Source organism: Electrophorus electricus, chromosome 24 (assembly GCF_013358815.1).
Source record: "Electrophorus electricus isolate fEleEle1 chromosome 24, fEleEle1.pri, whole genome shotgun sequence".
In the NCBI taxonomy this organism is placed as follows: domain Eukaryota; kingdom Metazoa; phylum Chordata; class Actinopteri; order Gymnotiformes; family Gymnotidae; genus Electrophorus; species Electrophorus electricus.
In genome coordinates, this window is record NC_049558.1 from 3,821,449 (window position 1) to 3,842,500 (window position 21,052).

Consider the following 21,052-nt stretch of genomic DNA (forward strand, 5'->3'; position numbering starts at 1 on the left):
CGCTGGCACTGCAGCGCTCACACACGGCTCCACAAACACTCCCCATTCCACCCTCGCTTACTTATCCCAGCTGTTCTGGATGGTATTACAGTTTTTAGCAGGAGATCGGCAGAGATGCAAATCTCCAGTCATTGTGTATTTTAAATCACCCCAGTGCTGGAGTTGATTTTGCATTATGTAGTAGATTGCGCGGGGGTGGGTGGGTGTGTGTGCGCGTATGTGTGTTTGTTTTTGTTTGTGAAAAGCATACTGAGATTAGAAAGGCTCGGGAGAAAGTTGCGGCCCTGTCATCTTCCACAGAATGTCCCAGCTTTGTTTGGGTTTGTTTCCTGAGCGGATGAGGAACACTTCTCGCTCTGTTTTACGCTTTTGATCGTTTTTCACTGTCTGACAAACCACTGCAAATTGTAATAAATAAGTTTAGATAACTGATGACGGAAGCCCAGATCTATTATGGTCTATTGGATTTGGAGGTCACCTAATCTTATTTGACCTGATCAATATCTTCCACCAAGACCTTTAAAGGAAGACAGAGAAATCCTCTGGTCTGGCTTCTCTTGCACTCCTCCCCACCCTCACTGGCATGTGCGTGAGTGTGTATGAATGTGTGCGCGTGCGCGTGTGTGTGTGCGTGTGTGTGTGTGTACGCCCACCCACACACACAGTCTCTTTCCCACTCTTGCTCAGTTCCTCTTTAGTCATTCTTTTATTACTGGCAGAGTGAGAACAATCAATGAAAAATCACAGTCTGATATGTATTATTGGTTTATTAGACCTCTGATGTTGATTCGAATGTGGAACACGTCACAGGGCTCAGGATTTTGTCAGCGTGTACAATACTTTCTTCTGGTCTCTCGGCTAGTCCAATCTGCTGTTTGAGTTATTATTTCTTGAAGCTAGTGCTGTAGCATGTGTGCATCCTACATGTGTTTTTATATGTAATTCTGTGTGTGTGTGGGGGGGGGGAGCAGGCAGCATGGGAAAATCAGGTTGCAGAGGAAGGAACACCTCTCACTAAGTACTACAGCCAGTGGAAGAAACTGCGGGAGAAGGAGATTCAGCTGGAGATTTCTGGGAAAGAAAGGGTGAGTGTCACTGGGCAACCTGGGGGGTGAGTGTCATGGCTCCGCAGGCTGCATTGCTATTGCCCTGAGATGACAAACGGCAGGTTTGCGTTTGGTGCAGTGTTGTGGTCTGACTTGGGGGTGGAGATGCAGTCACGTGATATGAAGTGGCTCAGCTTTATTAACACTCTCGAATCCTTCTCTTATCAAAACATACAGATCCTCCAGTCCCACAGGAAACACAATCAGTCATTTTAAAATCCAAGTATAGCAGCAGTTTAACATATCAGGCAGCAGTGTGTGTGTGTGTGTGTGTGTGTGTGTGTGTGTGTGTGTGTGTGTGTGTGTGTGTGTGTGTGTGAGAGAGAGGGAGAGAGAGCCACAGTTGGAGCTTGTCCATAGGGAGATAATGGAGATGACACCAGGCGGAGGGTTGGCGTCAGGGAAGCGGCAGATTGGCGGAGGAGGCTGGCATGTGTGCAGGAGGGCGGGTGGGTGTCCGGACGGGGGGAGCGAAGGCTATAGGAGTATCAGAGTGCTCAGGGCTGAGACCCGGGGTTTTGATCCGGAGCCTCCACACTCGGATCCGATTACTCCCTCCTCCTCCTCCTCCTGCTCCTGGTGCCGCCTGCCTTCACCTCCATCACAGCACTCCTGAACACACACACACCAACTCGAGTGTGTGTGAGTGTGTGTGTGTGTGTGTGTGTGTGTGTGTGTGTGTGTGTGTGTGTGTGTGTGTGTGTGTGTGTGTGTGTGTGTACTATAGATTTGTTCTTCTCAGAATTAATTTTTTTTTAAAAACAACTACTTTTAATCCTGGAGAAAACATGCTTTTGAATATATGAAACGATTGGCTAGGACTCGTACTCTGCTGGCTAGCTTTACAGTTTGACACGTCTAAAGGAGAAAACGAATAATCAAAAAGAAAAGTATGGAGGGACGTAGGAGTGCTTCTCTGCCCCAGATGAAATAAGTTTAATGTGATGGAAATCCTTACACAGGAAGAAGGTGCAATAGGGACCTAAGTGATGATTGTATATTTGAGATTATCTTGGTGTTGAATGCTTTTCCATCCCCAAAAGGTCCACCGCGTTCCCTTATCCTGGGTATTGGATGTTTGCATCTCTCTTCCTGTTCTTTATTCACTTCTTTCTTTCTTTTTCTTTCAAGATGGAGGACTTAAACTTCCCTGAAATAAAGCGCAAGAAGCCTCAAGCAAAGGTTGAAGACAAGAAGGAGTTCAAGGGTCTCTTCGAGTCAGACAGCGACTCCGACAGTGAGGGCCTAATGCGCAAGCTTAAAGGTACTTCCAGCAAGTTTCCTCCGTGTCCGTTTTCTTTTATGCAGCTCGACACCCGGCCAGGGGGCCCCAGTGGTGGGTGGGGCACAGGGAGCATGGACCCCTCCCAGCAGCTGCTACTGGAGGTTGAGGCCTTGGGTCAGGGACCCAGCACTGGCACATTGCTCACAGCCAGTCTTAAGCACCGCCTCCTCATTGTGTGTGTGTGTTTGTGTGTTTGTGTGTGTGTGTGTGTGTGTGTGTGTGTGTGTGTGTCTTGTAATGTTGGATGGGAAGGCCTGTGTTGGGTGTGGAGCTGGGCTCCAGGAGTGTGGGTGGAGTCACCCTCCTTTCTCTGCCGCGCCACTGTTCGTCACTGGGAGGGTGTAGTCCATTGTAGAGCACTGTCCAGCAGCCCTTTCCTGATCTCACACACATCAGCTGCTTAAAATGCAGTTTTATGATAAATAAGATCTTTTTCCTTCTTCAATTTAAGTGATGTTAGTTTAACACTTTCTCTCACAATGGCTTTTAATCTGGCTTTCATTTCTCTCTGGCTTGGGATGGAAAAAAGAAATTCTACCACTATCAAACTTCAAACATGCAAAATATTTTTCCATCTTTTTAGTGTATGTCCTGCCTCTCCTCTGGTCATTCGTGTGCATGGGGGAGGGAGGGTTCGGCTCCGATCCGATACCATATATCGGAATTGGGTTGATATCTTCAAAAATGCTGGACTGGATATCAGTGGAGGAGTTTTACAGAAAACAATGCAATACCACCACACATCCAGGCTGAAAATGGCACAGCAGTGACAGCACCACACAGCATGTGATAACAGCCAGGCTAGTTTAGCACAATTTATACGCCACTATAGAGTTTAACTAGCATTTTCTTCACATTAATGATCGATTAAAACTATTGTATTCAAATGCACATATATGTGCACGCACAGACATGGTGCTTTCACATGTGATGGTTACCTGCCTTCTAGTGAGACCATTTAAACCAGACAGTGATTTATTAATTCGTTCCTTTTAAAAATTAAAACGACGGCGTGAACAGTTTGGCCGTGATGTTTAGGGACGGGAAAAGTAGACATTCCTGACAAACGGCTGGAGAGGAGAAAAAATGACCATACAAGTAAGGCACTCTCCCTCTTTCAATTCATGAAGTTGAATATCGGACTAGTGTCAATATCGGGCAACATTCAAATTCAGGATATCGGTATTGGATCCGTATGGAAAAATTGGTATCGTGCCATCTCTAGTGTGCGCGCGTGTATGAGTCCAGCAGTGTGTTGGGCAGTCCAGCTGTCTGCCCCGCTCTCTCCCCTCTGCTCCTCTTTAACCCCACCAAATCCAGAGTTGCGCACTGGGTCATGTGCGGGACACACGCCACTCCTGCCAAGTTCTGCAGCTTATGGCCCCGACAACCACGCAGAAAGTCCCGTTGAAGTGGGAGGTATCAGGGCAGGTTTTTCCTTCTACATCTGCTCCTCATTGTGCGGCGTCCTTGCAAGCGCCTGAGCAATTGCCTAAGTCTGCTTCTCTCTCATGCTGGCTCGCTCACACACACACTCACTCACTCTCTCTCACCCTCATGCTGACTCACACACACACTTACTCTCACTCTCTCTCTCTCTCTCTCATATGCTGGCTCGCTCACACACACACTCTCTCGCTCTCACTCTCATGCTGACTCGCTCACACACTCACTCATATGCTGGCTTGTTTGCGCGCTCTCGCTCTCGCTCTCTAGCCTCTCGTATGGTTTCGTAGGAAGCGTTTTTCTTTCTGCAAGCTTGGATCCCAGTGGGGGTTTGTAATTCAAAACAGTTGACTGGAAAGATGTTAGCGGTCGCTCCCTCCGCACGAGGTTTAACTGCCGCCATACCATCAGGCCCTCAAACCTGGAGGGAACACACACACACACACACACACACTTCAAGACATGCTGGGTGTCCATTGAATAAGAATGTTGTAAAAATCCACAAGACCATTTTTTAACCTTTGTCAAACTAAATTGTTTGCATGGCAGAGTACAGAGAGGGAATCGTAGGCCTCGCTCGTCAGGCTACAGGGGCCATGTTTTCTGTCCTCCTGCATCAATCAGGCCCCTGTGCCAAACCAGCCATCACCGTAACAGCCGCGTGGCGCCGGTAGAGGCGAGAGCCAGGCTGCAGGAGAGGGGAGTTGCTCCCTGATGACAGTTGAGGCAAACGGCGTGTTCTGGGCCAGAAAGGAGGGGACCTGAGGCTGGCGGGACAGGTGAAAGCAGGACAGCGCCGCAGTGCTGAGGAGGCTGGTGCGCGACTTAATGACTCCCTGCGTGTTCATATACCGTCTCAATATTTACATTCCTCCCCCCCCCCCCCCACCCAAAGCTCCTCTCCTGGCAGCCTGCTCTGCCGTTGGCTCGCCGGACCACTGTTTATGTTTCGAAAAGGTCATTCGGAGGTAGAGCCACGCGCGAGTACAGGGCTCCAGTACTTACAGCTGGGTGCTACTTTTCTCCAGAGACGAGACTTAACCTTTTCATGACGATTGGGACGCTTTTGTTGTTTTGTCTCCTGATTGGAGCAAAACTGAGGCTTGCCTAGACTGTGGGTCACATGACCAGTCACTCTCGGGTACATCTTACTGCGCTGCCTTGGCGTTGGGGTCTTCTACAGTGTCGTAGCTGGTCTGTCAGCCCCTTCTGTCTCTGCTGGTCCCGCACCACCCGAACGCCTAGCCTTGTGCATTCCTGAACTCCTGCACCTACGCTGAACCTGCATGGCGCACGTGCTGGTCGGACGCGCCTGCCCGTGTGATTAAGATGCGTGTGTCTGCACGGCATCACCGTGCACGTGCAGCTCAGCCGTGCACTGCTCTCTTCGGGCTGCAGACGGGGCCGCCCTGCCTTGCCCCGCCCCGGCCCTGCTCTCTCTGGCTCCTGGGTGCTGCTGGGTAATTAGGGGGGAGGCAGCGTCTGCGCCACGCTCCGCTCCCAGGCAGCAGCTAATCAAATCCCACTTCAAAGCACAGAAATATATATTTCTTTCTCTCTCTCTCTCACACACACACACACACACACACACACACACACACACACACACACACACACACACATACACACACACACACACACACACATTTGGTTGCTCTGCTATGTCATAGTGCCTTGTATGTGATTGGATAGGTGAACAGTATGTAATGTCTATAGTAAACACTACATCTTAATCCTTTTTTTTACTTTTCTTTTTGGATTAATACATATGTACATAAGAATATAATCCATCTTTTTTTCCCCACAGAAGGTGGCTCCGATGATGATGATGATGATGATGATGATGAAGGCCTTGAGGACCTATCTGATGCGAGTGGTGGGGGTGACGACGATGATGAGGGCGAGGAAGACTCAGGTCAGTGTCACAGTGCTGTAATTTGCCAGCCTCCCCGCTGTAAAGAGCGCCCCTGTACTGCAGGCGTTGCGCCAGTGTCGATGCGAACGTGCACTTGTTTTGAGGGCTACAGTACGTGTGCGCACAGCCCTGCAGTGAGGGGAACACAAAGCCTTTCCAGCAGAGTGTAGTTCCCTCGGGAACCTCTCCCCGCTCAGGCCTGGAGCTTCTTCTGGAACTTTCAGACAGGATTGGCACGGGAAGCCTTTCATTGCTGGCGGGGTTTGAAGCCGCCGCACGCCTGAACACTCCGCAGCGCCTGATGCGGCAGGGAAAAGCGTGCTCACCGGCTCACCGCCGGCTTGCGTGGAAATGCAAATAATTGGAAGCGTTGATGTTTCGGAGTTGAGCCCAATGCCGCATCCACCCGCGTTATGTAGTCTAAATACGAGCGAGGTCACAGCAGGTGTAGTCTCCTCGCCCTCGTCTCCGCTCAACACTCCACTTGGCCTGGCCATCGCTGCAGCCAATCAGAGCCAGCCCTCGTGTTTCAGTTCCCCGTGCCTTCTTTCCTTCACAGATGGCACAGAGGGAAAGGCATGTGGCTCTAAACACGCCCCTAAGCAGGTGTCCAGCGAGGAGCTGCAGGAGCTGGCGGGAGGAGACGAGGACTTGGTCGAAGACCTAGAGCTCTCGGACCAAGACTGAGGGCCTCGCGAGTCCAGCGATGTAAGCGGGGAGCAGACTGCCGGTTTGGGCTGGGGCAGACCTGGGTCATGTGACCAACAGCAGCTACTTCTTCCCCTTTGCACAGTGTCACACAAGATTTTGTACATCAAGGACAAAATGGTGTTGATAAAAGGAATTATTCCATGTTCAGTGTGAAAGTATTAAACTGAAAGTATTATTTAATACTTTCACAGAAAATATGCCTTCTTTGTCAACATGGTTTATATATTGTCTTAATAATGTATTTTTGAAATGTTATAAAATGAACAATCAAAAAAGAAATTAGATATGTTGTCATTTTTTGGAGGAGTTAAACTATAGTCTTTTTGATATCGCTATTTTGACTGTTCTCTCTGCATATCAGATCACTTGCTTGGTGGCTAAGCAACTCTGTTCTATATTAGCAAACCTTTTAGAGTTATAGTGCTGTTATGTTTGGCTGGCTGTTCCAGCTTCCTTTGAGCGCTATATAAATCTGGTTATCAGATGGCTGAATTAATCTTTGCCTTCTGTATTCTTTATCGTATTCTCCACTGTGTTTTTCTATTAATTTTTGACATTTTATCTTTAATCACCTGGGTTTATGATTATTAAATCTCTCCTATACATTGCGACTTCAGGCAGTTTCAGAAGAGTGCAGTAACCTCGTATAAACATTAATATTTCAGGCAGGAAAATCCCAAACTTTGCAAAATGTAAGTTGTGGAACACCTGTGATCTGGACTGTTACTGGGTACATTCTCCTTCCTAGACGTAACTTTTAGCAGTTGACGGCTATGGAAACCAGGCAATGAAAAAAGAGACATTCTTGTACGAAGACACTGGCCTTTGCTTACAAATCCAATGTTTTCAGCAACGGGTATATATTTGTCATAAGTTATTTAACATATAGCAGTATTATATTTTCATATAACATTTAAAAATTCAATTTACACAACATTTGAAGTAGACATGCATCTCTTACTGCCAACTTGCCTACATATTTTTGGAGAGTTGAAAATGTCATGTTTTGATCCCTCTGTCTGGTGTGTGTTCTAACGGACGGTACCGCGGTGGCCCGCGTTCCTCTCCTGGTGCACCGGCTTGAGGAGGAGGAGGAGCAGGGGAAGGCGGTGTGTTGGCCGGGAGCTCCACTCTGATCCTCTGCCAGTCTGCGGCGCCCAGGTGGGGGGTTGGGGGAGCAAAGACCGGCCTGTTCTCTCGCCAAATAATCTCCCCCAATCAGTTCGTCCCCGGCCTCTGCTGCCTGTTTTCCTCCTTTCTTTCTTACAGTTTTTCACTGGTGTGGAACCCCCCCGCATCCATAATCTTGATTCATTGCAACTACGGCAGTGATATTTTAGGGAAATGATTGCAACTTTTTTTTATCGATCTTTTTCCCCGTGGTGTGACTCTTAACACCCTCTCCACTGCCAGCTTGGATAATGTAATGTGTCGGCTGTATAATTCTGGATCCTGGTTCTGGTTCCATATTCTCAGTGCCTGCCAGCGAACTCCCAGACTAATGACTTATATTACAGTTTGAGGTGGTGCTTGAAACAACAGGAAAAGTTCAAGTCAGGACACCAAAAATTAGCCTCAGTTGGTCAGGGCCGTTTTAGGCAGGGCTGTTTTTCATACATGCGTATTTTATGAAATTTATATATGGAGGGTTGTGAGTGAGTGATGTTCACCTCTGCCCAGCTCTGTCTGAACCCAGGCAGTCACCTGGTGCCGGCAGTCACGGCACAGCAGGAGCAGGGCTTCCAGGCTGGGCGGAGCCTGTCCCTGTGGCCCAGTTGATCTGTGAACTAGGTGGGACGGAGCCCCCCTTAGGCCTTGGCCTGAGTCTGAACTCCATGCTCCGACAGCTGTTGTTGACCTGACCCCCCCACCCCAACCCACTCCGTTCCCCTCCCACCCGTATTCTCCCTGAGCGGGGGATTTCGCGTTAGGCCCGGTTGCCACTCCCTAAACCGACTGCAGAGGAGGACGCTGGAAATAAACACATTACTCAGGAGGGTTAGAGGGAAAAGCATCTGGAAGTTTTCCATAAGATTTATTTCACCCAGCGGTGAATAGAAAAATAGGATAAAGACAAAACATTGACGGAAAATCTAGAGACCATTTTAATTCCTTGCTTACATTAATAATAAAAAAAAAAACAGTTTCAAACATTTGCATAAAGAGCTTTGTGCCTTTCATATCCCTGCAACAAAGACAAAGAAAAAAGGTTTATTCTTTGGGATCCATTTGGAGGATGATTTATTTATACATTGTATTTTTGTCAATCCACCTACAACAAAAACTTCTATAAATATTTTTTCCCTTGTATTTATATGCTTAAGTAGCATTTGAAATTGGGACTCTGAATAGTTCAACTGGTGTATATATAGCAAAGAAAAAGGACAAATGCGTCACTGAGTCAGCCAGTCACATTTTGTTCTATAATCAAAAAAAAAAAAAAAAAAAATGCAATTCGTGCAACAACACTTAACAAAAAGTACCACTTAAGTAACCTTCACTATATTCTTCTCTAAAGCATGTTTGTTTTTGTGTTTTTTGTTGTTTTTTTGTTTTTTTTTGTTTTTGTTTGTTTTTTGTACAATTCAGCATAACGCTCTCCTGCGGTTATAAATGTAACCTCTGAACGACCTTACTCCATTTATGCTAGGGCCTGGGCACAGACCCCGGGGGTCAGAAACCCACAACCCAGTGAACCACCGCAAAGCAAAGGAGCCAGACACAGTAGTAGAGAAGGAGGATGATTATGATGAAGATGATGGTTTTCGTCTGGCCGATCCTTTTGGATGGTGACTTTCAGTTTGCAAGGGTTGTAAGTGCTCTGCGTGTCCATCTCGCTCCTCATCTCCCTGCGTGAAGACCAGGATCTCTCTCCTGTGTATTTTTGTCTGTTCGTTGTGGGTGAGCTCAGGGTAGCTGTACAATAACCGGCGCCAAGTACCATCAGCGAAAATTCCGCACATCCGTTTATCTTTGGTGCTGGACTGTGGAATGCATAGTTGCACTGATGAAGAGCGCGCACGAGGTCCTTTCTGCGTTTGTATTTTCTCCTCTCTGAGAGATTCAGTTTCTCTGAACCCTAACGGCTCCGGTGGATTTGAAATGGCTTGAAGCTGGGAGGGAGGAGGGGTTGGGGGGTGGGTAGGTGGGTGGGTGGGTGGGTGTCGGGCAGAATTGTCTTTTTCTTTCTGGAGTTTTCCGTTTGGAAAGGGTCGGGTACCACAGAGAGTTCAGGCGGGCAGGCGGGAGTAGGCAGGGCTGCGCGGCCGTCTGTCTGGCTGCCATGAGAGCCCGGCACCCTCCCGCTCTCCCTCCGGCACCAGGCTGGAGTGTGGCTGTCAGCGTGCGTGCCGTCGATGCCTGCCCCGGGCCCCGCCCATTCACCTTCCAGGCTTGCGTAGTTCCAGCATTGTCTGTGGGTTTGTACTAACCCCCCATATCCCCCCACCCACCCACACCCCTCTGCATAAAGGTCCTGAAGTTGGCTGTTTTTAATTTTTTCCTTGTTGTTGTTAGTCAAAGGGAGGGTGAGAGGAGGAAGAGAATAGTTCAAAGTGCTTCGCTCCCCCCCCCCCCCCGCCCCCAGCCTCTCTCTCTCTCTCTGTCTCCTTCCTGTAGTGCTGCCCCGGCCATACGGGGAAGCGCTCTGCATTTTTTTTAATGGCTGTTTCTACGAGGGAGCTTTAGTGGAGTCGTAAGCCCCCGCAGGGTGGGGATTTCCGTTCTCCTGCTTAGGGGAGGCGCGGCAAGCCGGAGGTGCGGGGAAGGGGGAAGAGGTGCTGCCAGCCGAGGGCGGCCGGGTCTCCGCGGGCAGGGGGTCTCTGTCCGGGGGACGCAGAGCAGATGGCGGTAGCGGGAGGGCCAGCGGAAAGCTGGTCATGTAGAATATTCTGCCAATGCGGCGGGCCACCTGAGGGAAGCAGCCACACATCAGCGTTTCAGCGCAGACAAGGCACAGGCAGGAAACACTCCAACAATACTGACATACCAAACACTACCGCATGACTCACAATACTGGAACACCGTACACTGCAATTTACTGTTGGGAAATGCTTGTAAACGTGTGGAGGAAATTGTTTTGGTTCCGTTTATTACGGTTCGAGAGTAAAACGGCAGCCGAGCGTCTCCTCGAGCCCCGCGGAAGCTGCTGGGCTACCTGAGAGCGGATCTTGAGGGCAGGGCCCAGTTTCAGCCCCATGTTGTTGAGCAGGTGCTCCTCGGTCAGCAGGGGCAGCGTCTCGCCGTCGATAGCCTGCTCTCGAAATACCTGAGACAAGAGACGTCACTTGAGTCACACGTCACACGGCCACGCCCACGTCCGGCGTACACGTGAGCAGCGCCGTGGCCACGCGGCGGGTTCGGGTGGAAGCAGTGGATGGGTGATGCGTTAGGCATGCAATGGGGGTGTTTGGGGGGGGGGTTCATGACAAGTTCGACGGTGGGGCACGGCTGGGAGCGAGACAAAGATAAGAGCAGTGCGGAGCGGCCCGTGGCTCGACCTCCAAGCGCGCTAGCCGCTGCCGCTAACGCTAGCCGCTGATGCTAACGCCAGCCGCCCTACGAATTTGATTGGCGGCGCGGGTCTCTCTAAACCCCTCCCCACCCTCCGCCCCTTCCCAAACGCCTCCCTGCGCTCTCCGGCTCTCGCGTGGCCCCTCCCCTGTCGAAGGGGGGGGGCGGGGCCAAGCGAGGGGAGGCGTGTGGCGCTCTGCTCCTGCTCTTGTCCTCACCTGGGCGTACTCTCCACAGCCGGCCAGGCTGCTGATGAAGCTGCACACCTCCTCCACGCTCCACTTGCCCACGTCCTCGGCTGCCGCCTCCTCGCCGTCCGTGAACAGACCTCCCATGGCGCCTGGCAGGCCCCCAACGAGCCGAGGGGGAAGCAGAGATCGTTAGAGACGGGAGCCTCGGGGAGCAGCCCCCCCCCCCCACGGGTCTGTTAATGACCCCGCCTGTTCCAGAGTTTGGGAGGGTTAGGATGCACGGCCCCTGCCCGGGGCAGGTCCCTGCACTGTAGGCTGGATGCACAGGTAATGCTTTGCAGATGGCTGAGACTGTGCTGGGGGAGGTGAAGAAAAACACCCCCTCCAGGAATAGCCATAGCGCCTAGTGGATGGTCTTAAGTCAATTCATATATATATATATATATATATAAGAAATCTGATTAATTCATTATTTTACAATTTGAAATGTATTAATCTGACTGAATAATACTATTTGACTGCGTGTATTTGATTCAGTTGAATATATCTAAGTATGTCTGAGTCTGCTTGGTGTACTAACCTCTTGGTGTTTGGCTGTACTGTATGGAGAGTGTGCGTACCTCTTTTTCAGTTGCGTATGTGTGTGTGTGCGTGTGTGTGTGTGTCTGTCTGTCTATGAGTACTGTGCATGTGTGTGCATTTTGTCAGATATTCAGGATTCCCCAGAGACACTTGGGAAGGTTTGGATGGGTATTTTTTCATTAGGAGTCACACAGTAGGAGTTACTCCCTCTCTCCCTGTTTCTTTCAGCGAGGAGGGCTCCTGTTTGAGTTCTGGATCTCTTTACAGGTCATAAAAACCAGAGCCGGCACAATCTCACAGACATCGGCACCGTGCGTGTGCGTGTGTGTGTGTGTGTGTGTGTGTGTGTGTGTGTGTGTGTGTGAGAGTCACAGGGCTACATAGGCAGAGAAGTGGCGGCTGAGGCCTGGGAACTAATCTGTGATCTCTGATTTCTGATTCTTATTACTTCCGACTAGAACCTTGAAATTGTCACCTCTTTTTCCAAGAATGAAATATTGTCTAGACAATATTTTCTGCAATATGGAATTAGACATTTAGACATAAAATATTCTGGCTTTTCCTGGAGTTATTATTCAGACTCACCGGTGTGGAAGTAGGGGCTGGCATAGGGGAAGCCAAAGGGCAGAGTTTGTCCTGCCAGCGCAGGGAAGGGGGGCAGCGCAGCAGGTGGTAGATACTTGACCTCGCTCTTGCCCAGTCCTGGTGTGAAGAGATGATGGCTGGGCGAGTCTGGCCCGGCAGAGCCGCAGGGAACGCCGAGCCTGCCCGACCCTTCCCCGAGCTCTTTCAGCCCCTCTCCAGGATTGGCCGCGTCCTTGCTCTGGCACGCCTCCGAGTCCGGCCCCTGCCCGTCTGCCTTGGCCGTCCCCTCCGGCCGCTCCTCTCCCGCCTCGCCGTCGCTATCCGAGTCCTTCATGTCTTCGTCGTGCCCGTCGGTCTCGCGCTGCCTTCCCTCCCCGCGCGCCTCGCTGCCCTGGTGCTCCGCCTGTGGCGCCCCGCCCTTCCTGTGGCTCTTGCGCCCGATGGCTTCTCTGAAGGAGGTGCCGGCCACGGCGGCGGCGGCGGCCGCCGCCTGGTGATTGAGCGAGAGAAGAGGCGCGCTGTTGTGCCTCAGCACCAGCATGGCGTTGCGGCGGGTGATCTCATCGCGCAGCGGGTGACCCTCGGGAATGTCCTGCAGGCTGCGCAGGGCCGGGTGCTCGGCTGGGAGGCCTGCGTGCAGGCCCAGCGGCTCGGCTAGCAGCCGCTGCCTCTGCAGGCTCTCCAGCTCCTTCTGCCGCAGAAGCTCGGCGGACATCTCCAACCTGCGGCACAAACGGCAGTCGGTCTCGGCCGTGTACGAATCTCTCCCCCCCCCCCGAAGTCCTAATTATAGCAAAAACATGTGGAGACACAAGCTGGTCGGCGCGCGAGATCTTAATCTCCGCTCGCAGACACGGGGAATGCGGCACTAATGGCACACGTGGGTAATGGAGAGCGCTTTGTGGACGCTGTCAGGTGCAGAGCGCCGAGCGATGCCCACAGGCCCGGCGTGTGCAGGTACCTGGCGAGGTTCTGTTTGCGAAGAATCTCTTGCTGACGTGCAAACATCTCCGCCTGGGCGGGTGGCAGGAACCCATACGCTACAGAGGACGACAATAAAAAATATCATTTCCTACACCTAGTTTGGCCAGTATGGCAAAAAAAAAAAATTCTAATTTTCCATGATATAAAATACATTTATCAATATTTGATGTTTATATTTTTGCTTACTAACCCTATGATGTCAAATTGCCTGTACTGTTTTCCACCTCAGCAACCCCATGCCCCAGTCACTGTGCCTGACGTTTGTACATCACACTGTGTTCTTTATAATTAAGGCAAATCTACCATGTCGGGAGATTACTTGCGAGGGGCAGCATAAGTGTCGTTTCTGTGGGTTCCAACCTTAACTAAACCCCCGGGTGCATGGGCTTTCAGCGAGTAGCTATGGAGACGGGGTGTTTGGGGGGGGGGCTCACCTGGCGTTTGGCAGAGGGCCGACGGCATGCCCAGGAAGGGTGGCCTCAGGTGTGGTCCCAGCGCGATGTGGGGCGCGTTCTGCGGGGACAGCAGCGGAGGAGGGTGGGACATCTCTCTGTGGAAGCGCACAGACACAAACAAACAAACAGTTGACGCCCAAATCCGTGTGGGTTCTCCACAGCCAAGCCTGCCCTTCTTCCACTAAAGCTTCACTAAATTTGGCTCCGAAAGGATTAGAGGATGACAGGAAAGAGTCACTCTCCGTCGAACTCTTTTGAACTCCTAAGACGACACCCGGGCGAGCGCGAGGGGCGAGACGTCGACGGCCAGCGGACGGAGAGACTTGAGTTGGTTCGGGTTTATCGCACTTAAGGGGCATTGTTCAGAATCTCGGAGATTACCATTTTTTACAGACCAAGTACATCACACCAAAAAAAAAAAAAAACAAAAAAAAAAAAAAAAAAAAAAACGCACCTCGTCCTAGCCGTGCGATGGGAGCCCTGGTGCCTGTATCTGTACAGTGCTTCAGTATTATGCTAATTTCCCTGTATGCCCCCTCGTCGGCTATTTTTATCGCTCCCTCCAGTGCAACAGTAGCCGCTCATCAGTCCTGTCACGCTGTGGCCAGCGGCACTGTTTGTACCCTGGGCCTCCCTCCTCCTCCTCCTCCTCCTCCCCCCCCTCCCTCCCCCGCGCCCTCCCTCCCTCGCTCCCTCGCTCGCACGGCGGCCCTGCCACTCTGGTAATGAGGGCTGAATACACAATAAGAGCATGTCATAGTCTGACAGCCGGGGCGGCCCCTCTGCCTCGCCTGGGCTACAGGCTGGAGCACCTCCTAATTAACACAGACCTTCCTCTTCTAGCCTCACATGTGCGCGCACACACACACACACACACACACACACACACACACACATCCTCCCGCCGCCTCTAACCGCTGCATTCAGCCAATGAAAGGTGGTGTGTGGCGAAGCCTCCACGTTTTTCAAAAAGGCTCTCAATTATGTTTTTCTCCTTTTGTAAGGGCAGAGAATACAGGCTGCTCTTATTCAATACCGCACACACCTTTATCGAGCGGCGGTGGCAAGGGGGGAAGGAGTTTGGGGGGGGGGGGGGTGAGAGAGGGAGAAGGAGAGAGAGAGAGCGCGCCTTTAGCGAGGCGATAAAACGTGAAGACGTACTCTCAGCTGCTGTATCAGGCTGAAGGGACGAGCTCTGGTGTGACATGGGGCTGAAATTGGGCAGCGGTGCAGCGTGGGGGCCCCGCAGGGCAATTTACTGCCCCTCCGCCCCCTTCGCCAGCACTCTGTCCCCCCCCCCCCCCCCCCCAACATATGCACACTGTACATATAACACAGAAATGTACGCACGGTGCAGGAAGACTGCACGCGCGCACAGAGACCCTCGCACAAACATATATGCCGTGTGAAGTCTACACGAGCGCGCACGCACAGACCGTGAAGAGGCGAGAGAGCAGCACCGCGGCTTTGTTGTAGGAAGTGAGTGTCTCTTGCTCCAGGGGGAGGGAGCAAAGGCAGCACAGCGGAAAACAAACACGGCAGCCTCGGAACGGCGGCGACGGGAGGAAGCGGAACGAGCTGAGGAAAGGAGGAAGAAAGGAAAAACGGACCCTGCTCGACGTGGGCTCCCATCACCCCCCAGCTAAATAGCCCCTTGCATGTTATTATCCCCGGAAAACAACAGCAACTACTGCAGACGGAGCAAACCAGGGGAACGGGAAGGAAGGCGAGAGAAGCAGGGAGAGGGGGAGGGGAGAAGAGCCAGCCAGCGAGAAAAGAGAAAGAGGGCGGAAAAAAAAATTATTGATCGATCGGGGCCGCTGCTGAAATGTTAATGCTAATCGTATAAGCGCTTTCCGCCGGTGCCTTGCGCTCCGGTGGCAGATCCAATTAATCTCAGGGAAGGCAGCGCGTGACCTTGGGGCCCGGAGCCAGGCGGGCGGCCCAGCCGCGCTTATGTAATTACACTGTGAAGTGTGTAATCACCTGGTCTAATCCCTCAGGCCGCACAATTAGCCCGGGCGGCGCTGGCCGGGGCTGGCAGGCTCGGCGCCCGCCCCGCACGTCCCGCGGATGAATAACGGTCAATTAAAGCTGCATGACTGGGGCCGCGAGGCGTCCGCTCGATCGTAATTAGCCGTAATCACGAGGAGACGTGCCCGGCAGACGTGCCTCTCCTTTTATAGGAAGCAATTTGGGGAGGAGGCAGCTTTAACCGCGCCGCCCCGGACCATAGCCGCCGCCGCCGCCGCCACGGTGGGGTGGGGGGTTGGGGCCGGAGGCCGGCTGCTCGTGGAAGGCCGGGCTGCCAGGGGAGGTGTTGTTGCCGAGACGTTATTCCCGCACACACTTCCAGAGCCTGGGCTTGTTTTTCTGTTTGGTATGGGTACCGTTTCTCCGAATGTTCGCGTGAACTGTGAGTGCACTTAGATTCCCTCATTTAGGTGCAGTCGCCATCTCTCAGCACAGTTGAAACTACTAATGAACTACTCAGTAGTTCTGTATCTGTCCTAAAAAGTAACTCAGGATATTTTAGTGGGGCAAGTTTTGGAGCAGCATATCCAAGCACCCTCCTCACACTATGTCCAGTTTCCTCATTATTTCATTCTCTCTCTCTCTCTCTCTCTCTCTCTCTCTCTCTCTCTCTCTCTCTCTCTCTCTCTTTCACTCATTCTCTCGCTCTCATTCTCTCTCTCGCTCTCATTCTCTCTCTCTCACTCATTCTCTCTCTCTCACTCATTCTCTCTCTCTCACTCATTCTCTCTCTCTCACTCATTCTCTCTCTCACTCTCTCTCTCACTCATTCTCTCTCTCACTCTCTCACTCATTCTCTCTCACTCTCTCACTCATTCACTCTCTCACTCATTCTCTCTCTCATTCTCTCTCTCATTCTCTCTCTCATTCTCTCTCTCATTCTCTCTCTCTCTCTCTCTCTCTCTCTCGCTAAACCTCAGGCTGTTCCCTCATGTGTGACGACCTGTCAGAGTGGCGGCGCCATCGCTCCCTGCCTGAGAGCAGCGGCAGCGAGGCGAGCGCGTGCGCGTGCGTGTGTGTGTGTGTGTTTGTGTGTGTGTGTGTGTGTGTGTGTGTGTGTGTGTGTGTGCGCGTGCTAAACTGGCCAGGCCGGAGCGAGATGAGAGAGGAGTGGAGCAGAGCTGACAGGACGGCCCTTAATGAGGGGAGCGCAAGGGATTAGCCGCGCCCCGCCTGCCTCGCTGCGCCTCGCCTTGCCTCCGCAGGAACACATTTGCACAGGAAGCTCATTAAAATGCATGAGGCTCTCGCTCGCTCTCCCTCTCCCTCTCCCCCCCACCCCCAGACCACTGTCTGTTCCTGCTGCCGCCCCACATGCCAAACACATTAGGATTTGCCTTGCAGATTCCCTAAATGCGATCAGACAAATGGCTGGGCCGGGACTGGAGAGCTATTGATCGCAGTAATGATTTGTTTTTAACAATAGCCACTAATGGGCGTCAGATAATCAATTATGAAGAGTCGATGGAAAGGTGAGCTTGAGGAATGGCTTTGGGCTCACCCTTTCAGCCTGGCTGGCTCCCGAGTCGATGCTTTACGGGGGGCCGGGCCGGGCGGTCCCGTCCTTTTACAATGTCACTCGTAGTCAATGACAAAAGCATGCGGCTGACCCTAACCTCCAGGAAAGCCGGAAAAGGGCTGCCAGGGGCCACAGAGTCTACAGCCTTCATACCGCACCGGATTACGGCCAAAGAAAGGGTTAAAGACAGAGGAATAAGAGGGTGGGAGGTTGAAAAAGAAAAAAAAAAAAAAAAAAAAAAAAAAGCACACGGCCTTCCCCTTCCTCTCGCCCTCCGACCAGGGAAGCACGCAGGCCTAGTTAACATCAGTGGTCCTGTGTGACTAATTACAGTGGCTGAGCAGAGCAAGGGTAGCTCGCTGGCCCGCGCTGCACGCTGGGCTCCCAACAGGGCTCAGCGCAGGGCCCGGCGCGGAGCAGAACGCAACGCCCACGCTAACGCCACCCTCCCCTCCCCCCGGCCCGCTCTCGCCCTCCCTCCCTCCCTCCCGCCTCGCCTCGCCTCGCCAGCCCATTATCGATCCTCCGGCTTCCCGCGCCACATAAATAATCGACAAGCAATTACCCGCCCACTCCCGCCGCCAGGGCTTTGTTTGGGGGTGGAGGGAAGCGCCAGCAGCGCCAGGGCAGTGCTGGGAGGGGGGCCGGAGAGGCACAGAGTGCCCGGATGATCAGCTAAGCCCACAGCCCCATAAATGCCTCCTGACGTGATCAAATCGAACAGGGACGCAAAGCCGTAATGCCCGTCGGCGATCAGAGCCCATTAATGAGTTTTTCCTTTATTTCGACTGTTCAGATCCACTTCTCTCTCTCTCTCTCCCCCCCCACTTCAGTGCCGTTCAGATTTTGTCTTCTCCACCCTCCTCCTTTTTCAGCACGTGGTCACCCACTCAAAACGGCCATGCAGTATTCATCAGAGCCGGATGTTGGCCTCATTATTAATGTAAAATATTCATGTTATTTTAAAGCATGGGGCTTTTTTTCCCCCTTTTCTGTGGTCTTAAAGTGTGCCTGGGAGGTTTTCCTTCTACAGAGGGGCAATTTACACACACACACACACACACACACACACACACACACACACACACACACACGTGCGAGAACGCACGCACGCACGCATACACACACAATGTTCAAATCTACTCAATCCCACAATCTAGAGCTGTGAAAGCACATCCATATGTGTGGTTGGAGTGTGTTTGGTGCTTGCCAGATCCTGGAGCAGCTCTGAGAAATAGATAGAAAACTCCTACGTCTGTCAGCTGACCCCACCGACATCATTCAGAACTGCTTTGGCCATGTATGATGTTCATGCAATGTTCAATGGGCACAGAATCCATATGTGGTGGCTATGTGTCATTCTCTTTAGTCGCACACCCGGCCATTATTGTATTAACAGATATGTGAGTGTGTGTGAAACTGGCTAAAAGTAAGTACGTTTCTGGTTAGCATTCTGGCTGATGCCTTGGGACAACGCTGAGGCCTGGAAGTGCACATCTGCGTGTGTGTGTGTGTGTGTGTGTGAGAGAGAGAGAGACAGAGAGAGAGAGTGTGTAGCTGTACCTCTCCGTGAACTGGGCATCCCTGTGCTGGGGCAGGCCCTGTTTGCGTCGCTGGCTGGAGGAGCTCCCTGCTCCTGGGAGATGGGCTTCCAAGGCTCCTGGGTTCCTCCCAGCAGCCATGGCTTCCTGACGCACGCGCAGCAGCTCTGAGGACACACACACACACACAGGGTAAAGCACGCGCTAATGCCACAGCTCACCACACTCCCGAGGGTGCCATGTTTGATTAGCGCCACAGTGGGCGCTCCAGGGCGGAAAATTCACAAGCATTCAGGTGCAGCGCCGTTCGTCTAACGTGTGCACGTCAAGTAGCCCAGTTCATGACTGGTGCTTCATTCCGAGTGCACACTATAAAAAGTAGCCTATTGCTGGATGCATATAGCTTCCCTCTAGACATAGAGAGGCAGAGTTAACCGGAATGAAATGACAGCAACAATGCACAATCACACACACACATACACACACACACACAATCTAGCTTTGTTACCTCTTGGGTCACCCTTTCGAGCTGCAGTTCTGTTTCTGTCCTCTCCTAAAGCTGGCTGGCCAAGCCCATATCCCATCATTACCAAACTAACAGGGTCACAACAGGAAGCACACAATCTAATGAAAGGGTGTTAAATAGAAAATCCATCCTGTGTAGCCCCCCCCCCTCCCCCGCACTCCCCCTCCCCTCTCCTCCCCTCTCCTCCGGCCCTTTTTTAATTAGACAGTTCCCGTGGGAGCTGGCGGCCATTTCCGAGGCCGGCGTGTGGGGCTGAGCGATCGGGTCGGGGGCGGCGCGACAGATATTAATGCGCACAGGCCCGCTGTATTGATCTGTTTATTGCACTTCCCCGTGGGGGACCAGACCAACGGTAGACAAGCCCTCTAACAGCCAAAGAGAGAGGGAGAGAGAGAGAGAGAGAGAGAGAGAGAAGGAAAGAGCGAAAGAGCAAGTGAGAGGAAGAGAAAAAAAGCAAAGTGGGAGAGATAGGGAGAAAGTCAGAGATAGAAAGATATTCCAACAGCAAACTTGAGAAAACTTGCTGGCGTTTGGCCACAGCTTTTTCCTTCATTAACTCTCGAGGTTACTGCTGTTGCGGAAGGACGTTCGAGATGGCTACCGTGTGCCTAGTTCTGTGGTGCGGTTTTATAAATCAGTGCGAACTGGGGGGTGGGGGGTGAGATCTATGAAATTCAAAGCGGCTCTGACCCCCCCCCCCTGCACTCCCTTGGCAGGGCCTGTCCTGTGTGATGCACACATTTACATTATTCTCTTTCATGTGCAGGAGAGAGCCCGGCAGCGCCTGCTCACCTGGGGCGGCCGTCCGGAGCAGAGCAGCCATCCCGACAGCGTCTGCCGCATCCGTGCCAAAGCCTCCAGCAGTCTGGGCCGCAGGGGCCAGGCGAGGGGATAGACGCTTACCTTTCCTATTCAGGCTCTGGAGCCTAACTGCCACAAACCGACAACCAACGCCCCCCTCCCCGCGGCAAACAAAATATCTGAGGTCCAGCGGCAGCGTGCCGGAAAACAAACCGCGTCACGCGCAGTAAGCTCTTCCTTTGTCCCGCCTTCCTCCTTTGTGTGGAAGAGGGGAGACGTGGGGCCGGCCGCGCCGGCGCTGAGGGCTTCCTGCCTCCCTGCTCCGTACATCAAGGGAGAGCGCGGGGAGACGACGGAGGCCTCCTGGTGACCTCGCGGCCGCGGCGGCTGACGCCCCCCCCCCGCCGTCCGACCCCCCCTGCCCACGCGAACCTCACTCACTTATGCACACGCGCACGCACACACGTCCGAGCTGCTTCCCAGCCTTTCGTTTCGGGGCCTCCTCTTCAAACAGATGAAAGGGACCCTCTGCAGGGACTCGGGAGCGAGGTGGGCAGGAACGAAAGAGAGAATGCAAAAGCAGACCGGTGTGGGGAGAGGCTGGGGAGACAGATCCAGGGGCCCACGGGGGCCCGCTCCAATCCTCGCCAGTGTCAAGGGGCCCTTAGCAGGCTATTCACCTCGCCTACAGTAGAGAGCCTAGCCTTGCTTGCACGCATACACTTATGTACACTCACACACACACACACACACACACACACACACACACACACACACACACACATCAGATGAGGTAGAGAGAATAGGGCAAGAAAAGCAGTAAAAAAAAAAAAAAAAGGTTAAAAAAAAAAAACAGAAA

At 52.3% G+C, this 21,052-nt stretch overlaps 2 protein-coding genes across 6 annotated transcripts in view; one reads left to right on the plus strand and one right to left on the minus strand.

The window, feature by feature from the left end:
- Nucleotides 1-6,742, plus strand: part of noc2l (NOC2-like nucleolar associated transcriptional repressor) — a 22,524-nt gene extending 15,782 nt beyond the window's left edge. For both annotated transcript variants that reach the window (XM_027014526.2, XM_027014524.2), the window contains exons 16-19: nt 972-1,085; nt 2,238-2,370; nt 5,645-5,752; nt 6,312-6,742. In XM_027014526.2, coding sequence (XP_026870327.2) covers nt 972-1,085; nt 2,238-2,370; nt 5,645-5,752; nt 6,312-6,439 — 483 coding nt within the window. In that variant the 3' untranslated portion in view covers nt 6,440-6,742. The remainder of the gene's footprint in view (nt 1-971; nt 1,086-2,237; nt 2,371-5,644; nt 5,753-6,311) is intronic.
- Nucleotides 6,743-10,054: 3,312 nt separating this feature from the next.
- samd11 (sterile alpha motif domain containing 11) overlaps nt 10,055-21,052 on the minus strand; it is a 46,198-nt gene continuing 35,200 nt past the window's right edge. For 3 of the 4 annotated variants that reach the window (XM_035522606.1, XM_035522604.1, XM_035522608.1), the window contains exons 7-13: nt 18,889-19,033; nt 13,752-13,867; nt 13,295-13,373; nt 12,334-13,055; nt 11,194-11,315; nt 10,620-10,730; nt 10,055-10,373 (exon numbers count right to left, since the gene is read on the minus strand). In XM_035522606.1, the coding sequence (XP_035378499.1) occupies nt 10,134-10,373; nt 10,620-10,730; nt 11,194-11,315; nt 12,334-13,055; nt 13,295-13,373; nt 13,752-13,867; nt 18,889-19,033 (1,535 nt within the window). In that variant the 3' untranslated portion in view covers nt 10,055-10,133. The remainder of the gene's footprint in view (nt 10,374-10,619; nt 10,731-11,193; nt 11,316-12,333; nt 13,056-13,294; nt 13,374-13,751; nt 13,868-18,888; nt 19,034-21,052) is intronic. The other variant, XM_035522607.1, reaches the window with a different exon arrangement.